Genomic DNA, 12,284 nt, shown 5'->3' with positions numbered 1-12,284 from the left:
AACAAGGAAATGACAGACCATTTGAACAAATACTTTGGTTCTGTCTTCACTAAGGAAGAACGAATAAAATACTAGGGGACCAAGGGTCTAGCGAGAAGGGGGAACTGAGGGAAATCCTTATTAGTCAGGAAATGGTGTAGGGAAATTGAAGGAACTGAAGGCCAATAAATCCCGAGGGCCTGATAGTCTGCATCCCAGAGTACTTAAGGAAGTGGCCCTAGAAATAGTAGATGAATTGGTGGTCATTTTCCAACATTTCATGGACTCTGGTTCCGTTCCTATGGTTTGGAGGGTAGCTAATGTAACCCCACTTTTAACAAAGGAGGGAGAGAGAAAACAGGAAATTATAGACCAGTTAGCCTGACATCGGTGGTGGGGAAAATACTGGAATCAATTATTAAAGATGTAATAGCAGCGCATTTGGAAAGCAGTGACAGGATCGGTCCAAGCATGGATTTATGAAAGGGAAATCATGCTTGACAAATCTTTTAGAGTTTTTTGAGGATGTTTCCAGTAAAGTGGACAAAGGAGAACCAGTTGATGTGGTATATTTGGACTTTCAGAAGGCTTTCGACAAGGTCCCACACAAGAGATTAATGTGCAAAGTTAAAGCACATGGGATTGGGGGTAGTGTGCTGACGTGGATTGAGAACTGGTTGTCAGACAGGAAGCAAAGAGTAGGAGTAAACGGGTACTTTTCAGAATGGCAGGCAGTGACTAGTGGAGTGCCGCAAGGTTCTGTGCTGGGGCCCCAGCTGTTTACATTGTACATTAATGATTTAGACGAGGGGATTAAATGCAGTATCTCCAAATTTGCGGATGATACTAAGTTGGGTGGCAGTGTGAGCTGCGAGGAGGATGCTATTAGGCTGCAGAGTGACTTGGATAGGTTAGGTGAGTGGGCAAATGCATGGCAGATGAAGTATAATGTGGATAAATGTGAGGTTATCCACTTTGGTGGTAAAAACAGAGAGACAGACTATTATCTGAATGGTGACAGATTAGGAAAAGGGAAGGTGCAACGAGACCTGGGTGTCATGGTACATCAGTCATTGAAGGTTGGCATGCAGGTACAGCAGGCGGTTAAGAAAGCAAATGGCATGTTGGCCTTCATAGCGAGGGGATTTGAATACAGGGGCAGGGAGGTGTTGCTACAGTTGTACAGGGCCTTGGTGAGGCCACACCTGGAGTATTGTGTACAGTTTTGGTCTCCTAACTTGAGGAAGGACATTCTTGCTATTGAGGGAGTGCAGCGAAGGTTCACCAGACTGATTCCCGGGATGGCGGGACTGACCTATCAAGAAAGATTGGATCAATTGGGCTTGTATTCACTGGAGTTCAGAAGAATGAGAGGGGACCTCATAGAAACGTTTAAAATTCTGACGGGTTTAGACAGGTTAGATGCAGAAAGAATGTTCCCAATGTTGGGGAAGTCCAGAACCAGGGGTCACAGTCTGAGGATAAGGGGTAAGCCATTTAGGACCGAGATGAGGAGAAACTTCTTCACCCAGAGAGTGGTGAACCTGTGGAATTCTCTACCACAGAAAGTAGTTGAGGCCAATTCACTAAATATATTCAAAAGGGAGTTAGATGAAGTCCTTACTACTCGGGGGATCAAGGGTTATGGCGAGAAAGCAGGAAGGGGGTACTGAAGTTTCATGTTCAGCCATGAACTCATTGAATGGCGGTGCAGGCTAGAAGGGCTGAATGGCCTGCTCCTGCACCTATTTTCTATGTTTCTATGTTTCTATGTTTCAAAAGGCTTTTGACAAGGTCCCACACAAGAGATTAAGGCACATGGTATTGGGAGTAATGTATTAACGTGGATAGAGAACTGGTTGGCAGACAGGAAGCAAAGAGTGGGAATAAACGGGTCCTTTTCAGAATGGCAGGTAGTGACTAATGGAGTGCCGCAGGGTTCAGAGCTGTGATCCCAGCTATTTACAATATACATTAATGATTTAGATAAAGGAATTTAATGTAATATCTCCAAGTTTGCAGATGACACTAAGCTGGGTGGCAGTGCGAGCTGCAAGGAGGATGCTAGGAGGCTGCAGGGGGACTTGGACAGGTTAGGTGAATGAGCAAATGCATGGCAGATGCAGTATAATGTAGATAAATGTGAGGTAATCCACTCTGGTGGCAAAAACAGGAAGGCAGATTATTATCTGAATGGTGACAGATTAGTAAAAGGGGAGGTGCAATGAGACCTGGGTGTGATGGTACATCAGTCATTGAAGGTAGGCATGCAGGTACAGCAGGCAGTAAAGAAAGCAAATGGCATGCTGGCCTTCATAGCAAGGGGATTTGAGTATAGGAGCAGGGAGGTCTTACTGCAGTTGTACAGGGCCTTGGTGAGACCACACCTTGAGTATTGTGTGCAGTTTTGGTCTCCTAATCTGAGGAAAGACATTCTTGCTATTGAGGGAGTGCAGCGAGGGTTCACCACACTGATTCCCGGGATGGCAGGACTGACATATGAAGAAAGACTGGATCGACTAGGCTTATATTCACTGTAATTTAGAAGAATGAGAGGGGATCTCATCAAAACATCTAAAATTCTGACGGGATTGGACAAGTTAGATGCAGGAAGAATGTTTCTGATGTTGGCGAAGTCCAGAACCAGAGGTCACAGTCTAAGGATAAGGGGTAAGCCATTTAGGACCAAGATGAGGAGAAACTTCTTCACTCAGAGAATTGTGAACCTGTGGAATTCTCTACCATGGAAAGTTGTTGAGGCCAGTTCGTTAGATATATTCAAAAGGGAGTTAGATGTGGCCCTCACATCTAAGGGATCAAGGGGTATGGAGAGAAAGCAGGAATGGGGTACTGAAGTTGCATGATCAGCCATGATCATATTGAATGGTGGTGCAGGCTCGAAGGGCTGAATGGCCTGCTCCTGCACCTACTTTCTATGTTTCTATGTTTGTTATGTGATAAAAATTTGACACCAATCCACATAAGGAGCTATTTGCGCAGGTGACCAAAAGCTTGGTCAAAGAGGTATGTTTTAAGGAGTGTCTTGAAGGAGGATAGCGAGGTGGAGAAGTTTAGGCAGGGAGTTTCAGAGCTTGGGGCCTAGGCAACAGAAGGCACGGCCACCAATCGTTGTGCGATTATAATCGGGGATGCTCAGGAGGGCAGAATTAGAGGAGCGCAGACAACTTGGGGGGTGGGTTATGGGGCTGGAGGGGATGTTTGAAAAGGAAAAATTTACAGGACGAAGGAGGTTGGTAGGGTTTAGGTATGTAGGAGGTTGGATTGGTCGGGAGGGGCGAGAGCTGTAGGAGGTTGGAGAGGTCAGGAGGTAGAGGGTGGAAGAGGTCACAGAGATCAGGAGGAGAGAGGACAAGAGGGATTTTGAAATCAGTGCACTGGAGGATTGGGAGCTGGGGGGAGGTCAGTGAGGTTGAGGGGAGCAGGAGTGGGTGACGGATTGGAGGCAGGGCTGTGAATGAGTTGGAGTTTTTGTATACCGGCAAAGGAAGCATTGGAGAACCAAGCTTGAGCGTGATAAGACCACGGATGAAGGTTTAAGCGATGGTCAGGGTGAACTGATATTTCAGGAGAGAAAACAGGTGGTCTCGGTGGGATGTCAGTGGGGTCTGATGCTCAGTTCAGGTGAGTAGAATGCCAAGCCTGGTTCAGGCTGGGTGAGTTATTAAGGAAGAGGATGAAATCAGGGGCAAAGCTGAGGAGTTACTGCTGCAAACCAAAATTAACAACAGTTAAATAAAATTATTGAATTGGGATAAAAGTTAAACATAATTAATAACAATCAAATGTTATCTCCGTAACATCACATATCTCTGCCCCTGCATCAGATTATCTTCTGCTGAAACCCTCATTAAAGAAAGATTTGCATTTATATAGTGCCTCACACGACCACCGGATGTCTGAAAATGCTTTATAGACAATTAAGTACTTTTGGAGTGTAACTGTTGTAATGTGGGAAATGCGGCAACCAACTTGCGCACAGCAAGCTCCCACAAACAGCAATGTGGTGATGATCAGATAATCTGTTTTTGTGATGTTGATTGAGGGATAAATATTAGCCAGGACAACGGAGATAATACCCCTGCTCTTCTTCAGAATAGTACCATGGGATCTTTCACGTCCACCTGAGAGAGCAGACAGGGCCTTGGTTTAATGTCTCATTCAAAAGACTGCACTGGAGTGTCGGCCTAGATTTATGTGCTTAAGTTCCTGGAATGGTACTTGAACCCACAACCCTCTGATTCAGAGATAAGTGTGCTAGCTCACTGAGCCACAGCTGACATTAATGCCTTTGTGACCTCTGGACTCGATTACTCCAGTGCTCCCCTGGCTGGCCTCCAACTGTGTACAATCCGTAAACTTAAGCTCATCCAAAACTTTGCCTCCCGTATCCTAACTCTCACCAAGTGCCGTTCACCCATCATCCCTGTGCTCGCTGACGTACATTGGCTCCCAGTCCGGCAATGCCTTCATTTTAAAATGATCATTCTTGTTTTCAAATCCCTCCATGGCATTGTTCCTCCCTATCTCTGTCACCTCTTCCAGCCCTACAAGCCTGCAAGAATGCTGCACTCCTCCAATTCTGGCCTCTTGCGCATCCCCGATTTTCATTGCTCCACCATTGGCAGCCGTGCCTTCAGCTGCCTGGGCGCTACGCTCTAGAATTCCCTCCCGAAACCTCTCTGCCTCTCCGCCTCTTCCTCTTCCTTTAAGGCACCCCTGAAAACCTACTTCTGTGACCGTCATCTCTCCTAATATCTCCTTATATGGCTTGGTATCAAATGTTGTTTGATAACGCTCCTGCGAAACGCCTTGGGAAATGTACTATGTTAAAGGCTCTAAATAAATGGCAATTATTGTTGAGTGCTCCTCACTTACTCTAAAAATGTACCCAAGGCCATGACATTTTAAAGTTCCTGCATAGGCTCCGCAACTCTGGTCCGCAAACTTCTTGTTGTCACGATTTTTTGGTCACGCTTTTCTGTTAACATTTGCCATTGTTAATTGCTGCATCAACATTTCTCATTCAATTTTTGCTGTCAAGTCACGGTGTAGTTGCAGTCTGTAGCCATTAGTTGGCGGGGTGGAGTGAGTTCATGAAGTCTCTCTCCCACTTTATCGGCAGCTTGTGTTTAAAAATAAAACGTAATCAGTAACTGGCCGTGAACAATGTCACGGGCCATTTACCAGTCTTTCTGAGCTTTCTGAAATTCATGCCGAGAATACATCATTCTTTGAACATCTTTCTTTACTATAGCTTATGGAATAACTTACTACATAGAGTGGATTCAAGGAATTCTGCTTGTAATCAGATGGTTGGGACAATTACATTGAACTGCAAGAGTACAAAACGGTTGGCAGGGGGGCAGGGGGGATGGAATCTTTCTGCCAGTAGGTCTGACTCTCCCCTCTCTCAGCTGCCAGGGGGGAGGGAGTGAGTGAGCGTGCACTGCTTTTACCATCCACACAACCACTGTATTCCTCTCAGGTCTGGTGCTTCAAGTATTTCCTCAGGATTAGCGGTATGTCCAGTTGGTCAATGGAATGCAGGCTGCTTATTCGTTTGAGGTACTTGCGGATGGCTATTCTGGTCAGTGACATCAAGGATCTCGGCTGAGCTGGAAACAGAAGAACATGCGAATTAGGAGCAGGAGTACGAAAGGATATACTTGCTTTGGAGGCAGTTCAGAGAAGGTTCACTAGATTGATTCCAGGGATGAGGGGGTTGACTTATGAGGAAAGGTTGAGTAGGTTGGGCCTCTACTCATTGGAATTCAGAAGAATGAGAGGTGATCTTATCGAAACGTATAAGATTATGAGGGGGCTTGACAAGGTGGATGCAGAGAGGATGTTTCCACTGATGGGGGAGCCTAGAACTAGAGGGCATGATCTTAGAATAAGGGGCCGACCATTTAAAACTGAGATGAGGATAAAAGTCTTCTCTCAAGAGGGTTGTAAATCTGTGGAATTTGCTGCCTCATAGATCTGTGAAAACTGGGGTATTGAATAAATTTAAGACAGAAATAGGCAGTTTCTTAAATGATAATGGGATCAGGAGTTATGGGGAGCGAGCAGGGAAGTGGAGCTGAGTCCATGATCAGATCAGCCATGATCTTATTGAATGGCAGAGCAGGCTCGAGTGGCCGTATGGCCTACTCCTGTTCTATTTCTTATGTTCTTATGAGTAGACCATTCAGCCCCTCGAGCCTACTCCGCCATTCAATAAGATCATGGCTGACATTCCACCTCAACTACACATTCCTGCACTGTCCCCATATCCCTTGATTCTCTTAATATTCAACCAAACATGCAGTAGTGGGTAACTAAACTGGACCCGAGAATCGCTGCGGGGCGCTGGAGGCTGAGCGCCCGGCCAGAACACCTCACCGCCGCCATTGCTGCCGCTCCAGGGTGAAAAATGGAGTGGAGTGGAGCCGAAAATCGCCTCATAGGAACAGGCCATTCAGCCCCTCGAGCCTGTTCTGCCATTCAATTAGATCATAGCTGATCTATATTGTAACTCCATCTACCCACCTTAATTCCCTAACCCTTAATACCCATACCCCACAAAAAGCTATCAATCCCAGCTTTGACATTTTCAATTGACCCACCCCTAACCCCCCACCCCATCCTGACCCCCACCCCTCCCCCCCAGCCTCAACAGCCTTTTTGGGGAGAGAGTTCCCGATTTCCACTCCCCTTAGTGTGAAGAAATGCTGATATCAGTTATCTCAGTACAAACCGGGAATGCTCTTACTAGTTCACCGGGATGCCAGTTTCTTTACCCATTAGGCATTTGGGAAGCCCCCGATCGATTTTATTTTAAGGAATCCTGTTGCTTTATAACTTGCCTGTGGCTCGGCCGAGAAGTTCCGCTGCTTTGTTCTGTTGTGTATTTTTTACTGGGGTGTGCCCTGGGAGGTAAAGGTTTGCTCCAAAGTCGATGAGCAGCTGAATGTACTGAGGCCCACAGCCGTACCTGAGGCACATCTCCAGGACTGTCTTTGGTTGTTTGATCTTTGCCAAGAGTCTCTGCTCCGTGCAGTTGAAGTCGGGGTCCGCTCCGTACAGGAGCAGCAGCCGGAAGCACTCGTGGTGCCTGTACACCGAGGCGAGGTAGAGTGGGCCGCTGCAGGCACAGGCGTTGGAGGCCCACACGGGCACCTTGGATCGCACGTTGACTTCGGCCCCATGCTCCAGCAGGGCTTTCAAAATGTCCTCATCCCCCTCTCTGGCCGCAGTGAGCACAGGCGAGCAGTTGTTGTAGATGCTTCCGTTTGGGTTGGCCCCCGCTCTGAGTAGAGCTTGGACACAGGGTAAGTGCCGGCCGCTAACAGCTGTGAACAAAGGGGTCTGAGCCTTCACGTCCAAGCTGTCCACCTCGGCACTGTGGCTCAAGAGGATCTCCAGGCAGCTCAGGTGGCCCTTGGAGGCTGCCAGGCGCAGGGGAGTACCCGGCACACCCCAGCCACTCCGATTATTGATAAACTGGTTGTACCTCTTCTGGGACAAAAGGTCAACCAAGAGCTTGTCATCATTTCTGGAGACAGCTTGGTTGATTTGATTCACTTCCACGTTGTCATCTTGGTTTCTGGGCTGGAGCATCGAGAAGATCTTGCTGACGTCCACCAGACTCATCTTCACCGGGCTCATGATCTCCACTTTCAGCATGTTGCTGGATGCTCTCTCAGGCTAGTATCACACACAGCCATTCATGATGTTGATAGTTACTCCTGCAGGCCAAGCTGACATTTTCAATGATGCAACATAGTGATGATTATGAGGTCAGGTAGGCAGAGTGTTGCATTGTCTGCTTTCACTGACCAAATCATGCAGAGCAAGAAAAAGTTCTTGAAATGTACTCTTTCAAGCAAATTAGAAGTGTTACTAAGTACCAGAGCAACTGGGCTTGTCCTACATGCTTGTCTGAATTTAATTAAGTGTGATTCTGCTCATTCATCCTTGAACAGCCTGCCACTGAGGGTCAATATCGTCAGGTGACAATGCATTTGTCTATGGTTGCAATGGGCAGGGACCTAAAGGGAAAAGATAATAGTTGTGGAGGGGAGAAATGTACCAACAGCAATCCATTGACCGTAGATGGAGATGGGATGGTACAGGTGGCAACAAAATAGTCGCAGAAGATATGAACAAACAAACAAACAAAATACTCTTGAAAGTATATTCAACCGATGTAATGTATACATCTGTGAGTATGCTCACAGGTTTGTAGAGTTGTTGCAATGGGAGTGGCTTAGCCAGTCACATGATGTTCACAAGACTCAATAAAACCCCAGCCAGTTGGGTTCGGGGTTCCGCGACGAGGCAGGTGGTTGTGAGCCTGGTGGATGAACTGGTAATGTGTAGTGTGATTGTTAAACCTTTGTTAACAAACCAACAAGTTCTTAATAGCAATGTGTTGCTATGAATTCTTAAGCAAAGAACCCATGAAGCAAATACATTACAACCAAGGTACTAACAGTTCCCGTGCCAGTTAAGTCAGTCTTTATTGCTAACCTGCTTTCCAGTTCCTGGTTACAGACAAGGTTCACGGTGAATTGGAGCCCCAGTGTGAAGAGAGTTTGGATTGTGGGGGAGCATTCCCCATTCATGATGTCACTGGAGAAAGAATGTGATGCTGTCATACGTGGGACAAGTTTTTTTTATTAAAACCTTTTTTTGGAAGGGTGAATGTTTATGCTCATCAAGGCACGAGATGTAGGGCTGCCAACAGGAACCCTATCCCATTTCAGGCACTGAGCAACAGCAATAGCAGAGGATCAGCGAGTGGGACCAGGATCATGGTATAACAAAGAAGAACTTTAGAAAAGCTGTTAGTTTTCGTGCAGTCGCTCCGTTCTATAGGAGCTACATTTATTTCGGTACAGTCATTCCCTGCTATATTTTCATGCTGTGTCTTATTATTCCTCAACATTTGTATTATGTTCAGTATTAATCCTTGCCCAATTAATTCTTTATTGTCTGCCTATTTGAAGGGATTCTCCTGCCTCCCGATTATAGTGCGAGGTAATGATGGATGCCTTACGCACCCTCTTTCCACTTTTCATGTTTCTACAGCCAGCCCCTCTCCGTGTGGGCAACACTGAGATTCATTCCCAAGCCCCTGGTGGTTTAACAGCTCCAAAAATAGTCATTTGCTTCATGGGTTCTTTACTTAAGAATTTATTGCAGCACATTGAGTTGGTTTATTAACAAAGGTTTAACAATCACACTACACATTACCGGTTCATCCACCAGGCTCACAACCACCTGCCTCATCATGGATCCCCTGAACCCAACTGGCTGGGGTTTTATTGAGTCTTGTGAACATCATGTGATTGGCTAAGCCACTCCCAACTCAACAGCTCTACAACTATTTTGTTGTACCTGTAAATCAAGTGCCCCCTGATTAAAGGGAGGGGGGGTCACACTCCAGAAACTTTCATTCAGGTGTCCCCTTGTTTTTTTTTAAGGTTCCAAAAAGACAAATTAACAATTCAACATAAAGGGAATCCATGTCAAATCAAATCAAATTAAATCAAATTAACATTCTGTTCCCCGTTGAAATGATGCATTCCAGTCCCTCCGGCGCCCACCTCTCGCGGAAGGCCGCGAGCGTACACCGCGTGCTCCATCTCTAGGGACACCCTGACTTTGATGTAAGCGTGGAAGAGAGGCAGGCAGTCGGGCTGAATGACCCACTTGATCGCTCAACAGCTCGACAACTCTTTTAATTGGAGAAAAGTAAACAATTAAATCAAGTGCCCCCTAATCTGGGGGACACTCCAACCACTTATCAATGCCCTTTTTTTTGTGTTTTTTTTTTGTGGTGTTTTTGTGTTTTTCGTGGGGGTTTTTTTGGGCTTTAAAAGCATAAATTATTACAAGTGCCCCCTATAAAAGGGGAAGGGGGCACTAAAAACCCTGCAATTAAAACAAATTAAACTTTAAAACGTATAAAATCAAATTAAAATTTGGTTGCCAGGAGTGATGATGCACTCCAGTCCCTCCGGTGCCCACCTCTCGTGGAAGGCCGCGAGTGTAATGGTGGACACCGCGTGCTCCATCTCCAAGGACACCCTGGCTCGGATGTACACATGGAAGAGAGGCAGGCAATCAGGCTGAATGACCCCCTTGATCGCTCAACAGCTGTACAACTCTTTTGGGGACACAAAATAAACATTAGTTCAAGTGGCCCCAATCTAGGGACACTCCAGATACTTTTCAACTGCCCCTTTTTTTTAAATGTTTTTTGATTTTTTTGTTTTTTTGTGTTTTTTTAAAAAAATTTTGGGGGGGCATTAAAACCATATATTTTACAAGTGCCCCCTATAAAAGAATGTCCAATAAGTCCATAAAAATCTAGAATCGATTTATTACACTGTGGCACGAACAGTCGTATCTGTTTACACTGGCAATTAAAACAAATTAAACTTTAAAACATATAAAATCAAATTAAAATTTGGTTGCCGGGGGTGATGATGCACTCCAGACCCGCCGGTGCCCACCTCTCGCGGAAGGCCGCGAGCGTACCGGTGGACACCACGTGCTCCATCTCCAAGGATACCCTGGCTCAGATGTACGCACGGAAGAGAGGCAGGCAGTCGGGCTGAACGACCCCCTCGATCGCTCAGCAGCTCTACAACTCTTTTGATTGGAGAAAATAAACATTAACTCAAGTGCCCCCTGATTTGGGGGACACTCCAAACACTTTCAAACAAGTGCCCTTTTTTGGGTTTTTTTGTGGTTTTTGCTCAACAGCTCTACAACTCTTTTGGGGAGTACAAAATAAACATTAGATCGAGTGCCCCCCGATCTGGGGGACACTCCAGACACTTTTAACTGCCCTCTTTTTTGTTTTTTTTGGGGGGGGGTTTTGTGGGGTTTTTTGTGATTTTTTGGGGGGGGCATTAAAATCATATCATTTACAAGTGCCCCCTGTAAAAGGGGAGGGGGGCACTAAAACCCGGCAATTAAAATAAATTAAACTTTAAAACATATAAAATCAAATTAAAATTTGGTTGCCGGGAGTGATGATGCACTCCAGTCCCTCCGGTGCCCACCTCTCACGGAAGGCCACGAGCGTACCGGTGGACACCGCGTGCCCCATCTCTAAGGACACCCTGGCTCGGATGTAACCGCAGAAGAGGCAGGCAGTCGGGCTGAACGACCCCCTCGATAGCTACAACTCTTTTGGTTGGAGAAAATAAACATTAACTCAAGTGCCCCCTGATTTGGGGGACACTCCAAACACTTTCAAACAAGTGCCCTCTTTTTGTTTTTTTTTGTGGTTTTTGCTCAACAGCTCTACAACTCTTTTGAGAGACAACATAAACATTAGATCGAGTGCTCCCCGATCTGGGGGACACTCCAGACACTTATAACTGCCCTCTTTTTTTTGGGGGGGGGGGGGGTTTGTGAACAGCTCTACAAACCTGTGAGTATACTCACAGGTGCCGACATTACATTCCGTGTAATATACTTGGTAGTGTAATAGAGCTCCACCTAGTGGACTACTGATGTAATGCAACTACTGATGTATTAATAATAAAAGATCATATGGCAAAGTCACATGATTACAGTCCTGGTCAAGGAGCTTTCCCCCTTAGAAAAATGCATGTATTTCCCTCTCAAATACAACCAAACTATGATTCCACCTTTCCCAGCATTACATGTACCACATAACAAAAACCCCTGGATTTTTTTATTTTAAATGAACTACAAATCCAGTTTAATAACAGGTTAGCGGAGCCTTCCTCATCTCCTTACAGAAGGTTTTGGCGTTGAACCAATGTTCGGGTTGTTTTGGTTCTGACTCACAGATGATCGTGTTTCTATCTCAGACTTGTTTGAGCCTGATACTTCAGTTACTGAAGTCTGAACTGAGTCAAACTCACCTATGTGTTCATGATCAAGTGGGTCAAGATCACTGTTCAACTCAGGCCAGTAAACAAAGCTTCTTGCAATTGATTTAATACTGATGATCCCTGGATGTTCAGTATGAAGTTCGTCCAGAATTCTATCTCTCAAAGAAGTAGGTACCATCACTCTGTTTCCCCACTTGATACAACGTTGCTCACAAGACAGTTCAGTACATTGGTTATGGAATGGTTTCAATTCTGTATCCATACACTGATCAGTCCATCCATTCAAGGTGTTTTCATACACTCTTTACAGAATGGAGTCCTTTTGAGTCTCATCTGCAATCTCAGTTGCATTCACGGGAAAGTCTTTGACAACTGCACCTAGCTTACAAATCGCACCTTCACTCCCAACAGACGAGTCCT

General features: G+C 45.7%; 1 protein-coding gene across 1 annotated transcript; it reads right to left on the bottom strand.

Moving 5' to 3' along the window:
- Window positions 1–5,481: 5,481 nt before the first annotated feature.
- LOC139268187 (ankyrin repeat and SOCS box protein 12-like) lies at window positions 5,482–7,659 on the bottom strand. The gene is made up of 2 exons (XM_070886239.1): window positions 6,849–7,659; window positions 5,482–5,615 (listed from the first exon to the last, which is right to left on the bottom strand). The coding sequence occupies exons 1-2, from the start codon at window positions 7,648–7,650 to the stop codon at window positions 5,482–5,484; spliced, it is 936 nt and encodes a 311-aa protein (XP_070742340.1). The 5' UTR covers window positions 7,651–7,659.
- Between the last annotated feature and the right edge of the window lie 4,625 nt (window positions 7,660–12,284).

Source organism: Pristiophorus japonicus, chromosome 8 (genome assembly GCF_044704955.1).
Source record: "Pristiophorus japonicus isolate sPriJap1 chromosome 8, sPriJap1.hap1, whole genome shotgun sequence".
Taxonomy (NCBI): Eukaryota; Metazoa; Chordata; class Chondrichthyes; family Pristiophoridae; genus Pristiophorus; species Pristiophorus japonicus.
This window is presented reverse-complemented; position numbering and strand designations above follow the sequence as displayed.